The sequence below is a fragment of the Magnolia sinica genome, chromosome 13 (genome assembly GCF_029962835.1).
Source record: "Magnolia sinica isolate HGM2019 chromosome 13, MsV1, whole genome shotgun sequence".
NCBI lineage: Eukaryota > Viridiplantae > Streptophyta > Magnoliopsida > Magnoliales > Magnoliaceae > Magnolia > Magnolia sinica.
The window spans coordinates 7,736,980-7,762,352 of NC_080585.1; the positions used below are offsets into that span (position 1 = coordinate 7,736,980).

The window sequence follows — 25,373 nt, forward strand, 5'->3', positions numbered from 1 at the left end:
CAATCCCATCGATCAATCTGGACCATCCATTAGGTCCAGCACACATATACTGGTCCACCAGGCAAACAAGAGATCAATGATCTGATCCATCTGTAACTTGATCTTCTTTTTTCTATCCATCCATTTTCCAGGCCATGGATGGGATGGTTAGGATTGCCAGATAAAAGTTATTTTTTAAAACCACAGTTAATTGATGACAGCACCCAAGAAATAGATGGATTATGCCTATTTTTACTTAAATGATACTAAATGTCCATTTCACAGGCTTTTGATCGGATGGTTAGAATCGTTTGACGAACGCTGTGATCTTTTGTGTGGTAGAAAAATGCATGCTGAACATAATGTACGGTCCGGATCGATCTACTGTACTGTCCAGTGGCCTGATGCAACTAGGAACACCAGATCATCCTTTAAAAAGAAAAAAAATAAAATTTGGAAAGAAGCAATTGACAAGATACTGCAAATAGATTCAATTGACAGTATAACCCAATCCATCCCTCTAAATCTAGTTATTGGAATTAAAACATCGTCTCCTTCAGCTTTCTCAATGCAAAGAGAGAAAAGAAAGGAAGAGGAGATTTAAACAAAAAAAAAAGAAAAAAAAAAGAGAGGAAGAGATGATGATCAAACCATCAGGTTTGGCAGAACAACTGGCACAGAGGGGGTAGGTCCCAAAACGCCTCTGTTGTAGGATCATGGACAGTCTCCAAGTACTCATGAACACCATGGATCGCATACAGCGATGCCGATATCTGTCTCTCCACCTTCATACGTTCGAATTCTGCCGTCTCCGAATCCACGTTCTCCGGCAAGAACGTTTGCTTCGACAATTCCAAAGCGTCTGGGGCGAATGGAAACCGATCAAGCCCGGGTTCAAGGACCCACGATAGATCAGACCGTGAAGAACCCAAATCAAATTCTTCACTGCAATTACTCAAATCCGGTCTATAATCATTATCAGAGAGTTGGGTCATTTCATTCGTGTCATGAGAAAGAGTCCTGCTTATACAAGAACTCGTACCACTGCTACTAGTGGTAGTAGTATTAGTACTAGTACTCGAAGTGGTAGTGGGAGTGGGGGATTGTTGTTTTTGGTGTTTTTTGTGATTGAGGAGATTGCGAATGCGAGAAGCAAGTGGCGAATTGGAGGAGACTTGGGTGATGAAGTTGGTGCGAGTGTTGGACCCACGGAGAAGGCAGGCGGCCTCGTCGTAAGCCCGCGCAGCTTCTTCAGCGGTCTCAAAGGTTCCAAGCCACATCCTTATCTTTTGTGTTGTGTCCTTGATCTCAGCCACCCATCTCCCAGATGGCCTCTGCCTCACACCAACAAACTTGTTGTTGCTGCTGCTGTGGCTTTTGCTTCTTCCCCTGAATTTGCTGCCTTTACCAACTAATATCTCTTGTTGGGGTGGTTGTTGTTGTTGTTGCTGTTGTTGCCGCTGTTGGAATTGGAGTTCCATTGAAGTTGGGATTGAGAGAATTTGTTATGGGACAGGAGAGAGAGATGGGGTTGATTTAAAAGAGGGGAGAGACATAGAGGGAAGATTGAATAGATGGGATGATAGTGGGAGGGTTGTCTTCATGTTCTTGTCTCATTGCTAATGGGAATTTTTTCGTTTTAAGGATGACTGAGTTTCCCATAGACCCTTTGATAAACCCATACCCAGTCATTTCCAGGTATGTTTTTTTTTTCTTTCTAAATGTTCCCTCTTTTGTATGTTTCGTTTCTCTTATTTTATTGCATGGGCATTTCAAGGGTAGTGGCAAGCACACCCTTTATTGCGTTCTTTGTAAGAAGTTCCTTTTAATTTTTTAACCTGGAAAACAACTTGGGGTGAAAATGGATTACGTCCACCCAACGGCTCATGTAACTGAAAAAAGGGTTTGGATTTGAAATTGGATCCATTGGTCGGTGGCTTTCGGGCCAAACCAAGGCCTGATTATCAAATGGGCTGGGACAGATACGTCTCAAAGTTGCCCTCACTTGACTGGCCCAGACAAACTTTCAAATGGGTCTACTCTGGACAATCCAAAAGTACATCCAGATTCAGCCCAAACACAGTCTAGGTAAGTAACATTAACTGATAACTGAAAACATAGATTAAAGAAAATGCAATAACGGGCTTGATAGGAGTCCATATGATATGAGGAATTATAAATTAGAACAACTCAACTTAGACCCGACCCAAACCCAACTCATAGCAGATTTGGACTTCAACCAAACCCATATATTCATGGGTTCGGCATTGGCTGTGGACCCAACCCATGTAATGATGATTAGGCATTTGGGTTTTGGTCCCAACCGACATACTCAGGGTGCAAATGGTTGACCTAACCCATTTGCCATCTACCCCCGCTTATTTTTAGCAATTATCATTAAAATTTGATATTTTCAATGATTTTTGTTGATTTGTATCTTTTGACAAATCTAACTTATTAAATGCTTAAATTAATTTCCGTTGAAAGTATAGTATTCTTTCGGCTCTCCTTCACTTAACATTGAAGGTTGAATGTTGAAAGTGGCGGAGCATTAAAATTTGTTTTCATTTTAACTAAAATATCCCTAAGAAGGAGTTTGGATCGTAAGTTAATAAAGATAAACTACTTAAGGTCTAAGTAGTTTATCTTGGTTTCAACTTATTAAGCAAAAGTCATTAAGTAATTTTAAATAAAAAAGGTTATTTATAATTAATCTTAAACCAAACTTACTTATTTCAAATAAGTTATCTAATGTTGTAAGTAGAAAAAGTAACTTATTTGGTGGTATCTAAATAGGCTCTAAAATTATTTGAAAATTATGATTTAGAATTCAAGTTTTTAGCATTTAAATTATTTTTTTTTTTAATTTTTAATTATCATTTGACCTCACTACTTAACTTTTTCGAGGACATGGATGTCATTCTAAGAAGAGTAAGGTTATTATGGGAATGTAAAAACCCGACCAGAAGATTTTTTTAAGTTATATCCTTTTGCCTTAGTCTTTGTCCCTTTTCTTGCTGGGTCAACGCAAGATGGGACGACCATCGAAGCATGCAGGCTTGCCACTTGGCAGCAAGTGAGGAATCGACGCTAGCCGACGAGGTGGATGCATCAGAGAGTAGTGGGCCAAGGGAAGAGATGGTAGAGGAATGACGTGCACGGAGCATTTGTTGGAACGTTGATGCCAACCTCTCCTCACATCACCAAAACTCTTTCTTTATCCCTTGTATTATTATTATAATACAAACGATGCTTACAACCACCATTTCTATCCCTACTACTTGTATTTTAATGGTACAGCTCTGTACCATTTTACTACTAAAACTAGAAAAAAGGTGTATGTATATTGAAAGATGGGTGAGAAATCGTGCTTCTTTATTATAAATGAATATAAATGGGTTACTTAACCGTGGGGTCATGGTACAACGATGAAAAGGTACCAAATGTCACATGAATAGATTAGTAAGATGCCTCTTTATAGAAAGCATAAAGACTTTCACATGAATCAAAACGCACATTGGGTCTTTTTTTTAGGGCGCGGATTGTGTAGTGATTAACTCACCGCGCTCTCTGTGGGGCCCACCGTGATATATGTGTGTTACCCACACCGTTCATCTGTTTTATAAATCATTTTAGGGGTGAGCTCAAAATTGAAACATATTTAAAGCTCAAGTGGACCACACCACAGAAAACAGTGGAGGTAATGACGTCCACCATTGAAAACTTCCAAGAGACTACGGTGATGTTTATTTGTCATCCAATCAGTTCATAAGGTCAAATAGACATGGATGAAGGTAAAATAGAAATATCAGTTTCATCCTAAACTTCTGTGGCCCACAATAAGTTTTCAATGGTAGGCATTGAATTCCCACTGTTTCATCTCGTGTGGTCCACTTGATCTTTATATATGCTCGAATTTTGGGATAGTGCTCTAAAATGATTTGGAGAAACGGATGGACGGCTTAGATAAAACACAGACATCCCAATGGGCCCCTCAGAGGTTACTAATCACGCTCGCTCACTAAACATCTGGTCCCTTCTTTTTAAATCTCTCTCACGGAGACTTCGTAGTGGGAATCCATGACTATTTCAAGCAAGCCAATTCCTCAGAGCGAGAATTTATCATCCCGTACTACTCTTTAACTTTTTGTTGCTTTTACACGGGAGCGGGTTAGCTGCGGCCCGGACGCGGATTGCGTCTTACCCCGGTCAGTCTCTAGCCACGAACAGGCCGAACAGGCAGGGTGGGGAATTTAATATAACCTAAACTTACTATTTGGTAGTATTGTGAATTTACCACTTGAACGATGGATCTGTCTCATTTTTTATTTTATACCTTAAATTAATCTAAGAAAAGGGATGAACATCGTGGTTAAGCAGATAAATCACGATCCCGTCAACATTTAATGTATATCCATGTTGTTCATACGTTTTGAAAGCTTTTTCTAAGGTCAAATCCAAATCTTAGGTGAACCAAACAATAGGAAGCAGAGGTGATCGACAATTAAAAACTTATTGTGGGCTACAAAAGTCTTGGATCAAGTTGATATTTATTTCTTCCCTTCATTCGGGTTTGTATAACCTTATCAACAGGGTGGATGGCAAATAAACATTACGTTGGGCATTACAGTGGCCCGTAAAAAGTTTTCAATGGTGCTTGTTCAATCACCATTGTTTCCTGTAGGATGGTCCACCTGAGATTTGGATCTGATTAATTTTTGACCTCATGCCATAAAATGAGCGGGCAAGATGGATTAAGTGAGACCCATTGAGTATTTAGGCCTGGGCTTGGAGGGAGCCGATTGGGTGCAGCCCTGACCTCGCCCAAGACAGTATGGCCCTCACCATGGGCCCACTTTGATGTATGTATTCTATATCCACGTTGTCCATCAGTCTTTTGATTATTTGGGGGCATGAGCCCAAAAAATGAAGTAGATCCAATTCTCAGGTGGATCATACCATTGGAAAAGGTGGTGATTGCCCGTTAATGGGTTACAAAAGTTTTATTACGGAAATCTTACCATTGGTATTAGAGTTTACATCTATCCCTAGTTTAGATCAGCAAATGAGAAGCCGTCACATGCCGGCACACTCATGGAAGCAAAAGATAGAGGTACCGGCACCAGGAACATATCATATATAGATACCTATATTTGTTGGGGACATGTCTCTCCTAAGAAGGCCAGATGCTTAGGGGGTGCTTGGTGCATGTTATTGGGAAGGATTAGGTGGGATGGGAAAAAATAAAAAATACGTAATAATTATTACGTATGACAGGGATTGTCCCCTGTGACCGTGGGATAAGTTTAACTCCATGTTATGTTTGCAATACGGTGGTACATTGAAGGGATATGCCCACCATCATTTGAAACTATTGAGAATAACACGTGTTATATCAAAACCGTTCATTTATTTTGTAACCTCATTTTATAGCATGAGCCTAAAAATGAGGCAGATCCAAAACTTATGTGGCCCCAAAGAAGTTTTCAACAGTAAGTATTCAATCCCCACTGCTTTCTATGGTGGGGTCCACTTGAGCTTTAGATCTACCTAATTTTTTGGCCCATGCTCTAAAACGATCTCAAAAAATGGGTGGACAGTGTGGATATAGCCCACACATCATGGTGGGACCTACACAACTTGCTAACATTGAGTGGAATTGGCACGAGACCCAATGCAATTCCGTCTAAACTAGTTCCAAGCTTTTCCATTCTTCCCATACATTGAGTGGAATAGGCACAGGACCAAATGCAATTCCATCCCACCTAATCCCATCTAATACCATACGCTAAACACCCCCTAAGGGAATTAGGGCGTGTTTGGACAAGCAAATCCCATGGGATTGGATTGTATTAAGGTGGATTGCACCCTTTTCGAGAAATTAATGGCTGTCTCATTGGATTGCTTGCAATCCCATGGGATTGCTATATCCAATGAGTCACTTGTCGGGATGTTTGGATGGGCGGACGAGATTTGCCATATCCAGCCCTTGTCGTGTTTGGATGGGTATGGGATTGCAACATATTCCATATGATACACCAGAATTGTTCCCATTGGTGTGACTAATAGGAATCTTTGATCAGATCTATATTTAGTATTTATGGTTTAAATACAGGTTTGCACCTGATAGACGGAGTGGATTTACAAACATATACACAGTGGGCTCCACATGGGTTTTATATCATCAACCAGGAAATAGGTGCTCATCTCTACGGGATTTTGCATGTAGCAGCGAAATACCCCCAATCCCACGAGAAATCTAGCAAGGAAATTCCAAATCCAGTACGAAATTCCATCAGAATCCACCCTCCAATCCCATCCTTCTTCACTCCTGCGCTGCCCAAACATACCTCAATATGGACGTTGTTGGATTCAAAAAACCTATCCACCCTAATCCCTTCCAATCTCATCCAATACGCCGGGCAAACAGGCCCTTAAAGTTCCATCCCACTTAATACCATCTAATTCCATCCCACTTAATACCATCTAATCCTACCATTTGCTTCGAGTTTCAGACATACGCACGGTCAGAACCCAATAGGCATTCGTCTATTTTATGACACATGACCAATAAACACAAGGTAAGTTTGACCTCTAGTGTATATAGAAAGATTTAATAGAGACATGCCATTGTTGGACTCTCGTTAAGCAATTACGCATGGCATGACTATTCCAAGACTGTAATTTAAAGAGAGATACTTTCGAAGAACACCAAGAACCTTCTAGAAGCCACGGAAAATCGAAGCAAATGGTAGGAAGTCGCCGAAGTTGGAAAGATCATCGCTCATGTTAGCATAGTACCTGGAGGACTCCATATCCAGATAGAAAATGCTACTGGAAAGGTTGTTACTTCTTACGCAAGATATGAAATCTTACGCATGGCTACCACTTCTTAAAACCTATAAAAACAGCACACGAAAAAAAGGTCAAGGCCTCATGCTAATGCAATCACATACAAAACTTTCAACCTTAAGTTGGTTATTTCTCTTCCATTCTCATGAACATATACTCAAAATAGTTTTAATTCTAGTTTCCTCCACTTTTGTCTAATGTCCAAGTTGTGGCAAGTCTAAAGCGTTTATGTCATGTCTCAATAACATGAACCTGTTTATGTCATGTCTCAATAACATGAACCTAATTATTTACTTTTCGGGACAATGCACATACTCAAATTCAAATAAACATTCAAAGCCAAATTAAAGGAAAAGAACCATGGAACTAAATCTCAATAAAATAAAGAATTAAGCCATGCTATTTAATATTTAAATCTTTACTCTTAAGATAATTAATCTATTACATTGAAATTTAAAATTGATACTAAATCTAATAAACATTTTTTAAAAAATCTAATATTAAATGCTTGCTTATTCGTAGTATTCTAGTCCAACACAAATAACATTTTTCAAAGTAAGATGAACATAACAGGTTCAATGTGACCATCTTTTGCTCAAATTTAAAATTTTTAAATTATTACGATTTTATAAACAAGAGATATCTCCACATTCAAATGCAGAAGTAAATATAACATGAGTTAAAGTGTTGAAAGTGTAAACATGTCATGCATGTAGTAATCTTCACGAATTCTCATAATATTAAATTAAACATCCATCATCTTTACAATAGCATACTCACGTGGATGGTCATATTGCATTAATCCTTGTGGTGAGGGACTCATTCATACATTAGCTAGTTAAAAGGTCCTTACTGTTACTCCGGTGGTAGACTCTTAGGAGTTTCAACACCTGGTCAAGGGTTCAAATACCCATAGGTGGTGAAATTTCACTACGGCGTGAGTGTGTGGGGTATGTGTGTGTGTTAGGAAAAAAAAACATTAGCTAGTCAGAGTACGACTCCAGTTGTACCTCTGTTATATGTTCGCGTATACACTTATACCCATATGGCGTACACAAAGGAGACTTCAAAGGATTCAATGAATTTTAGGGTCATTCACCCAATGGTCATGATTTCTCTCCTTGCTGATATTTTTATTGACATTTTTCTAAATAGTATACCTAATATACTTTTAGTGACATTCCCAGCACAATAAGCCCGATATGTTATCAGGGTTATTCCCAAGGCAATGCACTCAATATACTTTTAGAGATATTTTCAGACCAGTGCAACCGATATATTTTTAAGAAAATTAATTTAAAATTTTATTGGACTTAAAATTCATTAAAAATTCTAACATTTCTATCATTAAATATAATACAAATAATTAAAATTAAAATTAAATCAGTTTTAATAAATAAATTACCGTTTAAATTCAACGATTTAATTTATCCATTTAAAAATAAATAAATCTAAGTATAACAAAACAATGTGCATCTAATAATTTAACAATTTAGGATTAAATTATATTTAGTAATTAAATTATCATCTATACTCAATAAATTAATTTTCACCAATTATTACAAATTTAACAAATTGTTATAAAACAAATAACATATCCATTTAGAATTAAATTAGCTTTAAATTTTAAATTAAACAAGTTAATCTAAATTAATATATCCCAAATTTAAAATTTAAAATTGAATAAAAAAATTATTTAACAAATTAATTTAAATAACTAAAATTTTAATTATTAAAGCTACAATCTAAAATCTACCTTGATTAATCTCAAAATATTAAGTTTCAACATTTTGAATTTTAAATCAAATTTTAATCAAACCTAACAAGATAATTTATGTAATTCGTATCTTAATTCAATTGGTTTCTAAAATTTTAGAAATCAAACATTCTAAAATCTAAATTATATAACTAATATAAATCAATAAATTCAATTTAATCATTTTTTACAATTTTAAGAATACTCAGAATTTAAGCTAATCATAAATAATATATAATCTAAAAATTCATATTTAAAAACAGATCACCCCCATCGCTATGAATATTTGATTCGAACTCAATTGTGACCCAACTCAAACACAATCCCCCCCCCCCCCCCTCTCTCTCTCTCTCTCTCTCTCTCTCTCTCTCTCTCTCTCTCTCTATTTCTTTCTCGTGGTTTTTAATGCTCTTGCTCTATCATTTCTTCTTTTTTCTCCTTTTTATAAGGATAAAGAGACGAACAAAGCGGAAGAAGAAGATTCGACTCGTCGAGCTCGTAACGACGTGCAACAGCATCATACGACATCATAATATATATATATATATATTAAATGTGTCATAGTCTGAATTTTGGGTACCGAACGCACACTTCGGACCCGAGACTCGCGTTGTGACTTGTACGTCGAGTGTCCATAATTTTTTTAATACATTCATAGATACTTATCACCAACACATTCCAATATAACATTCATTCCAGTCAATTTTTAATAATTTAACTAAGGATCTATCCATTCAAGATCTTATTTAAGTAAATAACAATTAATTAGTCCATAAAGTCATGTCTAACGTATTTCAATTGATCAATAAAATTCTAAAGATATTAAATGAAAAAGTGAAAAGAATGATTATGGTCTATCTAAAGTAACTAGTTCTTCATCTGACAGATAAGGTCACGTAACCCGTTGGTCCTTCCCTAACTCAACCATGTCCTCATGTTCTTGAGTCAATGATCCATCTCTATTGAGAATTCTCGACATGGTTTATTACATCAAATTAAAATAGAGCAACAAACAACATATAAAAATATAAATATAGAATGCGAATGTCATGCAAATGCATAAATGTGTGAATGCATCAAATGAAAAATCATCCACTTACTTCAGTTGGAAACCCATCAACCCGTAGATGTCCCTTAGCATGCTTCTACCACTATGTAGGCATTGGTAAGACTCGCATTTATTGCTTGAGTAGGCTTCCACTAGTATAGTTTACATCTGGTAACAATTCTATCATGTATACTATCCAGGGAGGTCTCCTAAAACTTTAGGCATATATTGGACATGCAAAAGATGGATGTATAATTATAGTAACAAATCGTGAACCATGAATTTTATATATCATTTTGATTCTCAAATTAGAATCAGCACAATTTTCATACTATTCGATAACGTCATTACAACAATTAATTCATAAGTTACAAACATGTAGCAAATCAGATTATGAGTTAAATTAATATAGTAAATCAGATAATCAACACATTAAATCAAACCATGAATGTAATCATCATTATTTCTATATTAATATAAAAATCACGTCATACATCCAATCAAATCAATCAAGAGAACATAACAGTAATATTAGAATAAACATACAAACATATTAATCAAGCAAACTACTTTAATTCTAATGGAAATGAAACATGTTGGGATCACTCACCTGGTTTTGATGAAAATAATTTCTTAGAATATGTGCATTTGATCAAATTAGAACTCCTTATTAATTATGTAAATAAAATCAAGTATTGAATATGTTAATTAACATGGTGGGACCCACCTTTGATTGACCAATATCCCGTTGTAGGGTCCACAAGAAGGATTGCTTGCTATCAACTTAAATTCCTTTGGACTCAACCCGAACGAAGGTCTATCGGTCGAATCGACCACCAATCAATAAAATTAGAAGATTAGGGTTTTATTCTCTGGATAGTTTTCGATATTTTCGATCCATCGACTTCTGATTGAAGATCGAATTGAAACATTCTGAATTTGAACAGTTTGTGTCATATTTAATCGGATAATTGGGGATCCATCTATTCTAATGATTTAGGGTTCACGTAAGCTTGACGAATAGATGTAAACCAATCATTAATCGTCTTTTGCTCAATTAGAAGGGATGATCGTTAATCAACCTGATCCGAACCACCCACAAATCATTTTATTAAAAATATTACGATTCTAATAATCAACATGATTAATCAGTGCAGCCCACCAGACAGTCAGATCGATCATCAAACCCTGGACAACAACGTAGTCTGATACCCAGAATTTGATAAACGGACTACATTAGATTGGATATCAATCACCCAGTGTTCCGATATAATAGATCATTACATGATTCATTATATAAGATTATATAAATCGACGTGTCCCATATAATGGTCTGATTGATTTGAAATTTAAGGTTCTAATATATTCATATCTTAAAAATTTATTAAACAGTGTGGATATAATCACACATCTTAGAATAGGCCAGTTGATTCTCTGCACCAAGTCACAAGAACACTCATGTAGGGAGTTGTACATTCCTTATATAAAATCCAATTACTTCAATACAATAGATGGATGGTTAATCTGAATCATTCATTATATCAATCCGGTAGCAATTTACGTGCATTATTAAAATAAAGGAAAGATTTTTAGTCCACTATTGATCAATGCGGTCCATCGGATGATTAAAGTCCGATTCCTGAGATCTCTGCATATCTCTGCCTCGAAAATTCCATAGAGCGTACAGATCGAATCAATTGTTGTCCATTATGATAAGAGTCAACCTTCTGTGCACAAGCTGCATCTTTCTACTTAATTTTTGTATGTACGCACGATGGACATATGGCTAAGCTAAAACGTCAATCGCGAAAGTTTGTATAAACATAATTAAACTGCAAGAAAAGAAAGATGGTAGATGACATAACACTAACCTTTAAAGGTCTCTCTCTCTCTCTCTCTCTCTCTCTCTCTCTCTCTCTCCCTGTGAGATAGGATTTTAGTTGATTTACGATAGGACTCTCACTGCCTCCCACGTCTCCTTCCTTAAGAAGGGGAGTCCGTTAGAAAAGAGAGAGAGACAAAGAGAGAGAGAGAGAGAGAGAGAGAGAGAGAGAAACGAGGGATACGGGAGGGATAAGAGGATCAACACTTCTCTCTCACTAATTCAAAAATAAAAATAAATTTTTAAAATTTTTTAAAAATATATAGTCATTAAAAATTGGGCCTGTGTCCCACAAGATGAAAGGTTTTGATGAGGGGTGGGTGTAGAACCCACCCCGTTGTCAAACCAAAGAGGAAGGAGTGGGAGTCAAGCTACCCCACCTTCATAGCGATGTGCGTTGCACACATTATGCTTTTTTTAATGATGGACCAAACCAATATGTCTCACTGTTTGGATGGTTTCGATCATGTGACCAAGCCCACTGAGATGGATGGTTAGATTTGGAGGGTCCGAAACCTATGGATAGTTACTTTTTTTTTTCTAGGCAATGTGCTCTCAAATTTATGGGCCCATGCATGGACAAAATAATGGGGCCCACATATACCTAAAGATTTTTGAGTTGTTTAGCTTCTTAGCTTAGTTTTCTCTATATCATTCAACGCATCGCTACAATACAAATTAATATAAATATGCACAACTTCCTCATTGGACCTTTAAATTAACGAGTTCTTACTTGATAATTCCGTAGTAACATTCAGCTGATCATACGCCACGACTATCTAATATTTTTCACTAGCGTCTCATGACCGGCCAAGTTTGGAGTACTATTAACACATATCGATGTCGATAATCTCTTCTACTTTTAAATTTTCTTTCTTTTTTTCTTTTTTTCTTTCGTTCCTTTTTGTTGATTGTACTGCATTCATATTTAGATTAATAAATCATAATCAAACTGTTTTTCTAGCATTTTTTATCTTTATTAATTTTATGGAAAAATACAACTAAATATGTCACCATTATAAGAAAAGTCATTGTTTTCAAGACAAAAAAAAATAAAAAAAATAAAAAAAAAAAATCCACCAGAAGAACTAATCCTCCCCTTCGTAACTCACCAGACCTTTTTTTTTTATATAGTAAGTAGCGGAATGGCCATCCAATCTTCAAAGATTTATTCCTAATTTGGCTAATTCGACTACCAGAGTCAAAAATCATTACAATTTGATCCAGCGGATCTTAATCTATTCACGCATGTTTAATTGAAATTATGTCATTTGTTACACCCATAGGTGTGTCCGGATTGAATAACAACACCTAGGAAGTATTTAATGGTATTACGTTCAGTCACCACTATTTCCTACGGTATGGTCTACCTGAGATTTGGATCTACTTTATTTTTGGGCTCATGCCCTAAAATGATAGGGCAAAACGGATGGAAGGCATGGATGTAGAATACATACATCAAGCTAGGCCCCACAACAAGTGCCGCACCTAATCCCCTCCCTGGCTCCCTGGCTTGGACCTACGAAATCTCATTTAAATTCTAGAGGGGTGTATGACAGGTTTTCCACCTATCATACTCTGTTAAAACGTGTTCCACCTATCAAATTCTATTAATATGTATTTATTATATAACATTAGTATTAAAATTAATTGTATCCCCATTTTTTCTTAACCAGGTGCAACTGGGTGGACCTGAACCCGATCTGATTTCTTAAATGGTGTCCGAAAATTGGACTGGGCCCATTTAAATCAGTTAGGATAGCTTGATGGAGGCACCCGTTCTATTCACATGTACCAACCAGCACACATGATCATTTCCTTTAATATTGATTTTGTATCCCTTAACAGTAGTAAAAATATTGGTAGATGCATCGATTGCCGTACAACCTTAAAGAGGCATGGCATCATGTTGTAGGGACCACCACAAGTAGCAAAAACCAATCAACCAGGCATGTCCCATATGCATGAACCTCCTTTATTTCTTCTATTAATTTATATTTACTTTATTTCTTTTCTTTCTTTTTCTTTTTTTGGGTAGGTAACCTGTCTTAACCATCATGGACCATGGCATTATCCCTATTGTAGCATTTCAGTATCTTTGAGCAACCGACGCGGGTTCCGATCATATTGTAGAGGAGCGCACTCCAGCGGTACCGAGTAACACCTTAGTGGGTGTTACCCTAACCTTGTGGTGCCCATCTTGATGTATTTGTTGTATATCCATGCCGTCCATCTGTTTTTCTATCTCATTTTAGGATTCTATCCAAAACCTTAAGAAGATCCAAATCTCAGGTGGACCATACCACTAGAAACAGTGATGAATGACAATTAGACACCCTTTGTGAGCCAACAAAGTTTTGGATCAAACTGATCTTTGTATTTTCCCTTCATCCAGGTCTTCTCGAAATTATCAACAGGTTGGATGACGAATAAACATTACAAAAACCTTACGATGCACCCTTTGGAATTTTTAATGGTGACGCAGTCAATCACCACTGTTTCCCATGGTGTGCTCCACCTGAGATTTGGATCTGCTTAATTTTGGGGACAGCATTCTAAAATGGGCTGGAGAAACGGATGGACGACGTGGATATGGAACACATCATCAAGGTGGGCCCCACAGAAAAGGTAACACACACTAACGTGTTTCCCATGTAACACCTAATCCGCTCCTGGTACCAGCATCACCGTAACTTTATCGTGGTACGGGCCGGATGTGGGCCTAATGATCCGTTCAAAGAATTCATCCCATCCATAAGATACATCACCTCAAAAATTCTCCGGCCCCGAGTAATCAGCCATATCCAAAACAGAGGTTGGTCATAGCACACGGAACGTGTTGAGAAGGAACGCCCACTGTTGATAGAATTGGAGGGCCCACCGTGTCATATATATAGAATCCACTCCATTAAGATCATCCAGTCCAGATGAAGGGTTAGCAAAAAGTCGAGGCGTGCCTCTATGAAATTCAAGGGTGGGCATGTTTTGTTTGCTGTGGCGCATTTCAGTTTTCAATCTGGCTGAGTATGGGGAGTCGGGGATTTTTGAGGTGATCTATCCGATGGATGGATTGGATTGAGTGCATACAACATATGGGCCCCACATTTGGCCGGTACCACTATAAAGGTAGGATGGTAGAGCGTACCATCGGTTGCCCCTACATCAGCCAAACCAAACACCAAATGGCGCACATTCGGACATAATAAAATACCAAGCGTGCATCAAGTTGGCCATTTTAAAAATAAAAAGAGTTAGAGAAGAGAACTTATCCATTACTCTTTTTGTTTTCCACAGATACAATGGATAGGATTGTCTAATAGGAGTGGTTTTGGAAACATGACAATCCATGCTATGAAGATACAGATCCACCATATTTGTTTTATTCCGGCCCCGCCGTATCGTCTCCCATCAAAAGAATAGCAGGCAACACTTCCAACCTATCAGCTACATAGAATGATATGGTAGAGCCGAAAGAACCTAAAATATGGCAGGTGATGTATTGATCGGGTTCACACATAAATTGGCATCAGCGCATGATTTACATTTAAAAAAATAAAACCTATGAATTTTAATGAAATAATGCCTCCAAGAATTTAAATTTAAATTGGAAAAAAAAAACAAAACAAAACAAAACATGTGAAATAATACCTCGTGGAGTGCATTGGGGGATGAAATTACAAAATTGCCCTCATTAGTTTTTAAAAAAAACACTTATGGCATCCAACAGATGAATCCTGTCATGAAGATCAAACAAATGAACATTTTGGCAGATCCAACAAGGTGGACGAACCACACCATAGAATATAATATACACTGCCCAAAAACATCCAAATTCACACGTAGCCCCATTTGATGATTTGATTGACCAGATTTTTCATTCCGAATAATCATCATGATGGGGTACATATGTTGGACGGGTTGGATGTAATATGCATACCATGTGGACCCCACAACTCTCAATTTTATCACTTTTTAAAAGAAAAATAAAATCTATGGGGACATTTTAGTAAATTTCATTCACCACGAATCACCACCCTGCAAATTCAGATCATGGAGGCATTATTTGGTAAAATTGAAATTTTGCAGTAAAAATGCCTTTTTTAAGTTAATCCTAATGCAGATGGTGTCCTGTAGAAAGATGGTTTTACTAGAGAGAGAGAGAGAGAGAGAGAGAGAGAGTGACTCTTTTGACATTTGCCTTCAACCAAACCTCTTTTTTTGACCTTTTTATGCAAGCATACAAGTTCACAACTCGAGGTCCCTCTCTCCCTTCCATTAAAGAAAGGGGGAAAAGCAAAACAAGATACAAAAAATTCAACCCCCAAAACTGTGACAAGAATTGCCTCACACTTGAGTATTCTCCCGCCCCACTAACACCAATAACCTAGAAAAAAGCAAACACCAAAACCTGCCACTCTTTTCTGTACTCTCCCAAATGTGGCGGAGATAATAAATATGCTTCAAACTCGTAATATACACTCTACACCGAAACCAAACCTTCAATCCCGCTAAGCTTTCACTCTTGACAACCAAATTGCAGGAAATTCAAGCAAGGAATGGATACACATAAAGAATCGATAATCAAACAGAACAGAAATTGACAGAGGACCAACCACTCCATGACGAGATCATTAGGAGAGGATGGATTGCAAAGTGAGCTGCTGCTGGGGATGCAAGGAAGACAAGGTAGAGGCAAGGTCAGCAGGCGACAATGTCTGCTGAAGCTGCCTCAGAAGATTAATCATCCGGCTCGCTGTTTGCTCTGTCGCCAGTTCCTTTCCTGCACATAGAACCTGCATCGAGAACATTGATTGACTTCAGTGAATTCACCATATCACCACACCAATACTTAGATTCTAACAACTCAGTCTATCCGTCTGAGACAGCATAGAATGCTAATTCTGTTTTCACCTGTCAGTGATGGGTATGCAAGAGTCTTAATAGTTCTTAAGAATGTAAGATGAAGGACAGAAGGTTTTGATGTCTCCCATGCTGTCTCTATGGATTTTCACTAATAAAGAGGTATAGAGTGTGACAACTTCATTTCTATTCAGGAGCTCCAACAACAACAAAAAGCAAATTGTACTAGAGAGCGGCAACTTGATTTCTATTCAGGAGTTCCAAAAACCACCGCAAATCAGCATGGTGCAATTAATTACCTACCCCACAAATATAAAAGAAAAATATAGAGGCCAAGAGACTTATGGGATAATCACTAAGCTCCTCAGTAAAAACGCCCTTTCTATGTCAACGACAGAAAAAGAATCATGATTGTGGAGAATGGTGGAATACATAGAAATTCCCCACATTAGTTGGATAAAATTCAAGTCCCGAAGAATATGTAATCCACCCTTAATTTCCCAAAAATATCTCAGCCAGCCATTATTGCTTGTTATTCAGCGAGAGGTAAGAAAGAAATAATCTCCACAGTGAAGGGTTTGGGAACCAAATATAGGTGGTCCAAAAACAAGATTTACCTCAGCAAAGACGGCAACAATTTTAGGAAGATATCGGTTGTTAGGGCCCAAAAGCTCCATATCCGACCTGCAAATATTAACAACAAAAGCTCCACTTAATGGTCAATACATATTGAACTTGAATCACTCAATACATTATGCCACTAAAAGAAAAGAAAAGAAACGGATAACAGAACAAGTATTGGTCAATAAGGTTCATGATACATGCCAGAAGTACGCTAAAAGTTCCCTAGTCCATACCTTTCCACCATTGAGCAAAGTTGGTCATGCACAATTTTAGCCTCAATTAAATCACCTTTAATTGGCAAACAGCTTAACCAAGCAGGAATGACCTGCCAAACAAGAGAAAAAGTGTTAACCATCTTTGTACTGATGAGGATAAGCGAGCAATGTTCAAAAAATTACTGACATGCAAAAACAATCAATTTCACATTGTTACAGAAAATAACAAACATGTCAACGTCAGAAGAATAATCGTCCTTTATCATCAATGCAATATTTGAGCAAAAGAGTGTTTGTTCGCTACCCTCCATGTCGGATAAGTGGCACTTTCTTCCACTTGATCATAATTTTCAGCATGTTCACCTTTTTCTTTTCTTCTTCGGCATGTCTCATATTGGAGTAATTTGGGGTGGTGTTTGCAGCAATTTATGGTGATTTGGAAGATGCCGTGCTTTATCCAGTAATTAGTTGGCACTTGGAGACAGCATTCTCTTAGCAGGTGCACAAAATCCATTGGGAGCTCTGTTTTGTGGCTATCCTATGGGCCACATGGAAAGAGAAGGAACAACTGCTCCTTCAATAGTATTGGTGTTTCAATCTCAGGCATAATTGTCATCTTGTTTGCTTGTGGGTGGAGGCTTTGGGTGCCTTTCCATGTCCTAGTCCAGGGGCAGTATCTATCCATTGGTCATATTTTTCTTTTAATAAAGCCTTTCATTACTGTTTTTTTTTTTTTTTTTTTTTTTTAAATGGTAACAATTCCCATGAACTTCAATCATCATCGTCTAAGCCTTATACCAACTAATTGGGGTCAGCTACATGAAAGCTATTCTACCGTTCCATTCTATCAAGGGCCATAACTTCAGTTAGACCATAGGTCGTCAAGTATTCTTACTGTCACCACCCTCGTCCTTTTGGGCCTTCCCCATGCCCTCTTAGAGCCTTCAACTTGTACCAACAGACTCCTAGCCGGCACAGTTCTTGGTCTCCATTGCACATGACCAAACCATCTAGGTATATTTTCCCTCACCTTATTACCTATTGGTGGTACTCCTAAGTTCCCTCGAATGCATTCCTTTCTAATTCTTTCCTTCCTCTTCTTGCCACTTCTAACTCAACATCCTCATTTCAGCTACACTCATCCTATGAACATGTTCTTCCTTAACTGTCCAACATTCTGTGCCATAAAGCATGTCTGGTTTTATATCTTGTTTTCCTCTTTATCAACTTCTTTCACTTCAAATATCCCAATCCTAAGAAAGTGTGGATGGTCTCCGATGTCAGTTATGGTTCCTTCTATCCATATGCCTTCTGAGTGATTGTCATTTCACAAGTTCTGAAAATAGCTTCTCCACCTATCATTGATCTCATTATCCTTGACTAGTACACTCTAGTCACTGCTCTTAATGGATCTAACATGATCAAGGACCCTACCCTTCCTCTCTCTCAATTTTGCATGTTTGAAAACATCTTTCTCACCTTAACCTGTCCTCAGTCTAATCTTTCATTATATATATATATATATATATATATATATATATATATATATATATATATATATATATATATATATATATATATATATATATATATAAGGTCCTCAATCTAAGATTATCAAAAGCCTTAAGTTTAGCCCCACTCACTACTTTCTTAGCAATCTTTTTGGTATTTTTTATATTATTCAAAATTTTCATAATTTCTTAGCAATCTTTTTGCTCGTTAATAGCTTTTGTACATCATCATTTCGCCACCAAGTTTCCTTATATGATTGTCTTTCCCCTCTAAATACTCCTAAAACACCTTTTCCCAGTTTCCTAATGCACCATCATCTCATTCCCCTTCTTCCTCGATATTCCACTTTCCTTCTTCCATCAGTTTATTTCTAAATAACATTGTTTCCTCCCCTTTTAAATTCCACCATCTAGTTTTTGGACACCAATTAACTTCACTCCCTTTCTTCCATATATTAATGTAAACCTACGTTGTGCAGCCAAACTCTCCCGGTATAACCTTGCAATCCTCACATATTGATTGTTGTCTTCCTAAGTATAGAACAGAAAAGAAAAATAAATAATAAGAATAATAATAATAATAACTATTTGCCTTGTTAGGATCTACTTGTAAAAGTGAGAAAATGTTCATCTCTTTTTTTTAAGAAGTGTTTGGTAGAGCTAGATTGTATGCCATAGCGAAGTCAAGAATGTATCCTCCATCTCATTTCTTCTTCCAAAACCATATCCTCCATATACCCTCTCATATCCTCTATTTTCTTTTCCGACACTACTTACTCCTATAAATATCCTCTCTCTGTTTGGAATTTCTTGCATTATTCCATCCATGTCCTCCCCGAATTGTCTCTTGATTCTATACTCTAATCCTACCCTTAGCGTGTATGCACTAATAAATTGTCTCTAAAATGTCAATACTTGTGATTAGGCAGAAGACGCTACATCACCGCTTTAGCAATGTGAAACTGACATGCACAGGGTGAGGCCTGCAAAATCAGTATCAAGGTATACAAAAACGGTTATGTAACGGCCGTAATAGCCGTTACATAACGGTAACAGCCATAACCATTACGCGTTGCTGGGTCGAAACGGCCATAACACCTGTTACAGGAAAAACTGCCTGTAACAGTCTGTAACGGACCGTAATGGCCCCGTAATGGGTTTTTTCAATAATAATAATAATAATGCCGTTACGGCCCATATCGTAACAGTAACAACAGTGGCCGTTGCGGACACCTTGAGCATTAGGCTTAATCCCAATTTCCAGGGATTCCACACCGAAATAAACCCTATGGTCAGCTACTTTATTTCGAAGGAAATGTGCTTCATACCCTTCAATATTACATCATCTCATAAAAAAGTAACAAGCCCTTTATCATTAAATTCTTAGAAACTTGACATATAAATTCCTTCTAACACCAAAGGATACAAGTTTCTGATAATTATCATGAATCAGTTGTGGCAACTGGCACATTCTCTGGCCCATCGAAGATTTATAGCATACAACAAGCATTCATAGGATGTATATGTGACTTCAAGTTAGAAGAGCCCAGCCTCACACAATAGCATCCACAGAATTCATGGAGGTGAATGTCATAAAAATTTAATAAACAAAAAAATTTAAGAAAAAAAAAACCTTAACCAGGCGGGTTTGAACCGAGCCTTTAATCATGCGGATGGATTAACGCAGAAGAGAAGAGGAGAGAGAGAGAGAGAGAGAGAGAGAGAGAGAGAGAGAGAGAGAGAGAGAGAATGAAACAAAAGAGATCACCAAATTTCAGAATTTTGTTGGCTAGACAGAACAGGTAAAATATGGCAATCCTCACATCAAACTGATTGCATTTTATTACTGAACAAGCAAAATATGGCAATCCTCACATCAAACCGATTGCATTTTATTACTGAACGAGTAAAATATGGCAATCCTCACATCAAACCGATTGCATTTTATTACCGTGGTAAATGTAGGTCACTCGATAATCAGGTAATATAAGAAACAATAAAATGATAACTGATATGGTCATTTTGGGTTTATCCTATCACCTCAAACTCCAACCTATGGCAAAAGGAGCTAAAACCATACTGGGTGTTCATAGTATCAATTTCGTTACATGTACCGCTTACTGGGGATACAGAAACATGTATACTGCCAATATCATCACCGATACCAGGAAATGCATCACTGAGGGAAAAAGGTGGAATCTTTCAATGAAACTCCAGGTGATGCTAAATACGGTGATGCAATTCTTACTACGTGTTATTTGATCAAAAGAATGTCTTCATCAGTTTTAGATGTCAAAACACTATTCTCTATATTGTTTCCTGATCAACCAGCTTTTCCTTTTCCTCCTGAAGTGTTCAGTTGTACTTTGCTCACATATTTGGGTGCAGTTGGGATAAACACTTGTCTCGCTCCGTTAAGTGTATTTTTCTAAAATATTCTCATATTAAAAAAAGGGTTATCGATGATATTCCCCCACTCGAATTTAAAAAGAAAAAAGAAAAAAAAAAAAACATTGCATAATAAGTTTCCATTTAATAGGGCCCTAAAGCATGTATTGTTGTAAAAAATCAGTGGGAATTTTAAAAATGCAAAAAAGAACCATACATCCATAGATGTTTATCCATCCTTCAATACATCCCTGCATGCATACATGCATATGCACCAATACATCCATCCACCCATACATACATGCACCCATCCCTCAAAAAATGCACACATACACACATCCATTGTATGATGAAACCATACATCTGTAGAGAAAATACTTATTGCAATGAATACATACATACATACATACATATATATATATATATACAAAAAAAAAAAATCATATTTCTAAAATATTTGAAAATGAAGTATATTTCTCGAGTAATTGACACCTTAATCATCAACATACAACTATAAATGAAAAAGTAAAAAAGAAACAAGAGAACAAATGTCTAAGAAAAATAGGTTGAAATTATTTTTTTCCAAATAAAAAAAAAATTTATTATTTTTCAAAATATTAAATAAGTAAAAAGAATTATTTTTTGAAAAATCAAAAACTCTCCATGAATCAATAGATTGACCAACTCTCATCAACATACTAAGATTGAGGCCAACAATTAGTGATCTTAGGGGAGAAAATGGAATTAGGATTCACCAATTTCGACCCAAAGCTTGAGATTTTCAAGTCAACGCATGAGTATTATGCATGGACATGGTTTTGAATTGAAATCGAAGCTCAAATCTAAAGAAAGACAGGTTTTTTCCTTGAAAAGGACCTTCGAAGATCTAACCCACCAATGCTTGTCCTTCGATACAATGGAGATATCAACAATAATATTGCCAATATCTGGAAATAATCGATTTTACGGGAGTTTCGGTATCACCCGGCTGGCGATATTGATAATATCAGCGATATTATCAATAAAATCGCCGATATCTGGAATACATTCACACTGAGTCTGATAATGAGGATTTACTGATTAGATTTACCATGCCAAAAAGGTGCAGAAGTTTCTATTATCCTTCAGTAATGAAAATTACCAGATGATATGGAAGTTCTTCAAAAAGAAAACTCTATTTGGAGGTTAACACCGGATACAATATGCAATATAAAACAGAAGGCTGAAGGCTGAAAGCACAAATAGGAATGTACCTGAGCAGCATCTATACTGTCCCGATGGAAATGGCATATTTTCCCCAGAGCTGAGACAGCATTGTCATATGCCATTACATTATCTGAATGTAGTGCATTGGGCTGCCTTATAACAAAATTTAGCCTTGAAAGGGCCTCTGTGAAAAGCCAGTAAAAAAATAAAATAAATAAAAACATGATGTTTAAACTTATTTAAAGGGAGGATTTCCTTGAAGGCATATGCACCGAGGAAAAGCAAGATACCTCCTACAAGAGGTTTAAATGCAGATCCGCCAAACTCTGCACAAACGCCAATTCCATAAACAGCAGCCTGAAAAAAAAAAAAAAAAAAAAAAAGCTCTTGAATTATTGATATAAAAAACTTGAATGTGATCCATGAAATATTAGGAGGAAAAAAAAAGCTCCACGAAGCAGTGGTCCCAGGGAAAACCTGTCGGACATCAGGGCTTTCATCATTGCAAGCTTCCAATAGAAATGGAAGGTAGGTGTCATAGTATCTGTTCAATCAACAAGAATAAATATAGTGAAGGCAAGATAACTGAAACGCCTCATTTAAGTTTAATCATTTCAAGGGGGCATACTTAAGAGCTGCTTCTCGACATTGTTCTGCGACATCGTCGAAAATGCAAATGGCAATCCTCCTCTCTTCGGCAGTTTTATCCTTACCCTGAAAATAGGAGCCACTTATGTTAAAACCAAATTCACAACAGATGCCAACTGCTGCCAACAGAAGAAACTATGCCAAAATTAAGCAGAAACAAGTCCTAATATCCAAGTTTGAGAAAGCAGAAACCAGATTAAAAGAAATCCATTAAACACAGACTGCAAAAAAAAAAAAAAAAAGGAATCTTGAACTGTTCCAATATTAAATTGTCGTTTCTCTTATGCGAACCATGAAGCAGGAAATCTCGTGACAATCGTAGTTCCCTGTCATCATAGAGAACCAAATGATGGGAAAAGAGCCAAGCCACCTTATTTTCAACACCCAGTATCTGTTCCTGATAAAAATGAGAATATTTGGTTGGGGTACAATGGACAAATACATAACATCAGAAATTAAAATCATTGATAGAGGTTTAAAAATCCCTCCTCCTGCAATAGAGTGATTGGCTCCATTCTAGTTTATTCAAGTATCAATAGATGAAAAGAGCTATACAATATTTATTTGAAGCCAACGTTCCAACATGTGTTCCACACCATCCTTTAGCTAAGCAAATAGATGGTATCAATAGATGAAGAGAGCTATACACTTTATTTGAAGCCAACGTGCGTGCGTGCGTGCGTGCAAGCGAGCGAGCGAGTGTGTGAGTGTGTGTGTCTCCCAGTTACCTAATGATAACATCCACCAGAGGTTACGAAGTAAACCGCCTTCCAACAAGAAGTGGTTTGCGCGTCATGGGTGCGGGGAGGAGAAGTGGGGTGCGCATGCGCGCGTGTGTGGCAATGCACATAGAGAGAGGAAGTAATTTGCAAGTTATGGAAGAGAGGGGAGAAGTGGTGCATGCGTGTATGATATACCAGACCACTTACCCACATAGGAGTAAGATACAGAGAAAGCTCATCAAAGAACGGTAAGAAAGAAGCCTTGAATGTTTTTATCAGAGTGCCCAAGCAATCACCAACCTGCACTTTGAAGAAAAGAAACATCAGATGAGGAACATTTGGAAGTATTTGACTTACAATCTATAAACCACAACCATGAAGCAACTAAACGAACTCCAGTAACTAACAAAACATCCATGAATGAGAAGCATTGAGGATTTTATTACAGACTTGATCAAAAACTTCTTCTTCTTGCTCATTTTCTTCTTTAAGCAATTCCCCTTCCTCAGCATCAAAATCCTCTGCTTTGGACCTCTCTGCTCTTTCTCTTTTTCTAGTGGAACTAGCAATGATGACCTGCTTTAGCTCATCTACAATGGATCTGACCTGGCTTTCAGCCAATAGAGGTCCAGAAATCTGAAAAAAAAAAAATAATAATAATAATAATAATAATAAACAAAATAAACAAGACGGATAGTGCTTCCAAGATGTGGTCAGAGATTTCTTCAAGCACTAACAAAATATAGAACAGAATAATATCCTCTTGATGCTAGAAGTGTTTACATATAAACATCAAGTTCAACATTCATAAAGTGGCTTGTGAAATGATAAATTTGTTGGCACCAACATAATCATCGTAACAACCCAATTAGTTGGGATGAGGCTTAGATGATGATGATGAACATAATCAAATTTACAATTAACAATAACCTAACTGAGGATGAGGTCTTCACAATATAGAAAGGATAAATCCAATTAACTATATCATATACAACGTCCACTGGGTTGAGGTTGAATCCCTGAACATCGAGGGACAGCTCGAAATGAATCCTGCATGGCAGCCTATATGTTTCAAGATGACTCACTTCATTATCTCCACTTTTCTTTGGAAAATCTCTCCCATGCTAGGCAAATAGTTTGTTAAGTTCCATTCTTCACTTCAATTTTCTGATAATGTGGTTCTCTGCTCACATTGAACTAGATTTAGACCTGGAAATTAGCTGGCACTATATGTCAAGCAAGAATCTTTGGCAGTCTATCCTATTAGGGACTAGCATACTTTCAAGGCATTTCAAAACGGTTACATAACAGCCGTTACAGAAAAATTTACCCAAAACAGCCCTGTAATGGCTGAAGACCACTATGGCCCGTATCGTAACGGTAACGGCAGTGGTCATTACGGGCCCTGTTACTGTTATGGAATACCTTGCATAGTTTACTCCAGTGATCTTATAAATCTTGATATTAAATTTACTAAAAGAAAATATTGTGGAATTGGAAGCCATTATACAAATGCAGCTTGGCCAAAAGAACACAAGTTCAGTCCAGCACGAGGTAGTAGAACATGAACGCCAACTTTTTTTTTTTACACACGCACACACACCCCACACACTCACGCCGTAGTGGAGTTTCACCACCTATGGATACTTGAACCCTTGACCGGTTGTTGAAACTCTTGAGAG

General features: G+C 37.1%; 2 protein-coding genes across 3 annotated transcripts in view; both read right to left on the reverse strand.

Moving 5' to 3' along the window:
• Positions 1–446: 446 nt before the first annotated feature.
• On the reverse strand, positions 447–1,750 carry LOC131222646 (ethylene-responsive transcription factor ERN1-like). The gene has a single exon (XM_058217796.1). The coding sequence runs from the start codon at positions 1,458–1,460 to the stop codon at positions 633–635; it is 828 nt and encodes a 275-aa protein (XP_058073779.1). The 5' UTR covers positions 1,461–1,750; the 3' UTR covers positions 447–632.
• Positions 1,751–15,710: 13,960 nt separating this feature from the next.
• The window catches only part of LOC131222648 (uncharacterized), a 29,954-nt gene continuing 20,291 nt past the window's right edge, over positions 15,711–25,373 (reverse strand). The window contains exons 12-20 of one of the 2 annotated variants that reach the window (XM_058217797.1): positions 24,142–24,327; positions 23,899–23,991; positions 22,950–23,035; positions 22,799–22,865; positions 22,612–22,678; positions 22,369–22,505; positions 17,235–17,326; positions 16,995–17,061; positions 15,711–16,310 (exon numbers count right to left, since the gene is read on the reverse strand). In XM_058217797.1, the coding sequence (XP_058073780.1) occupies positions 16,149–16,310; positions 16,995–17,061; positions 17,235–17,326; positions 22,369–22,505; positions 22,612–22,678; positions 22,799–22,865; positions 22,950–23,035; positions 23,899–23,991; positions 24,142–24,327 (957 nt within the window). In that variant the 3' untranslated portion in view covers positions 15,711–16,148. Of the gene's footprint in view, positions 16,311–16,994; positions 17,062–17,234; positions 17,327–22,368; positions 22,506–22,611; positions 22,679–22,798; positions 22,866–22,949; positions 23,036–23,898; positions 23,992–24,141; positions 24,328–25,373 lie in introns of those variants that run through there. The other variant, XM_058217798.1, reaches the window with a different exon arrangement.

Bases quoted from the DNA above. Each gene is read 5' to 3' on its own strand.
- LOC131222646 (XM_058217796.1), bottom strand. From the start codon at position 1,460: ATGGAACTCCAATTCCAACAGCGGCAACAACAGCAACAACAACAACAA.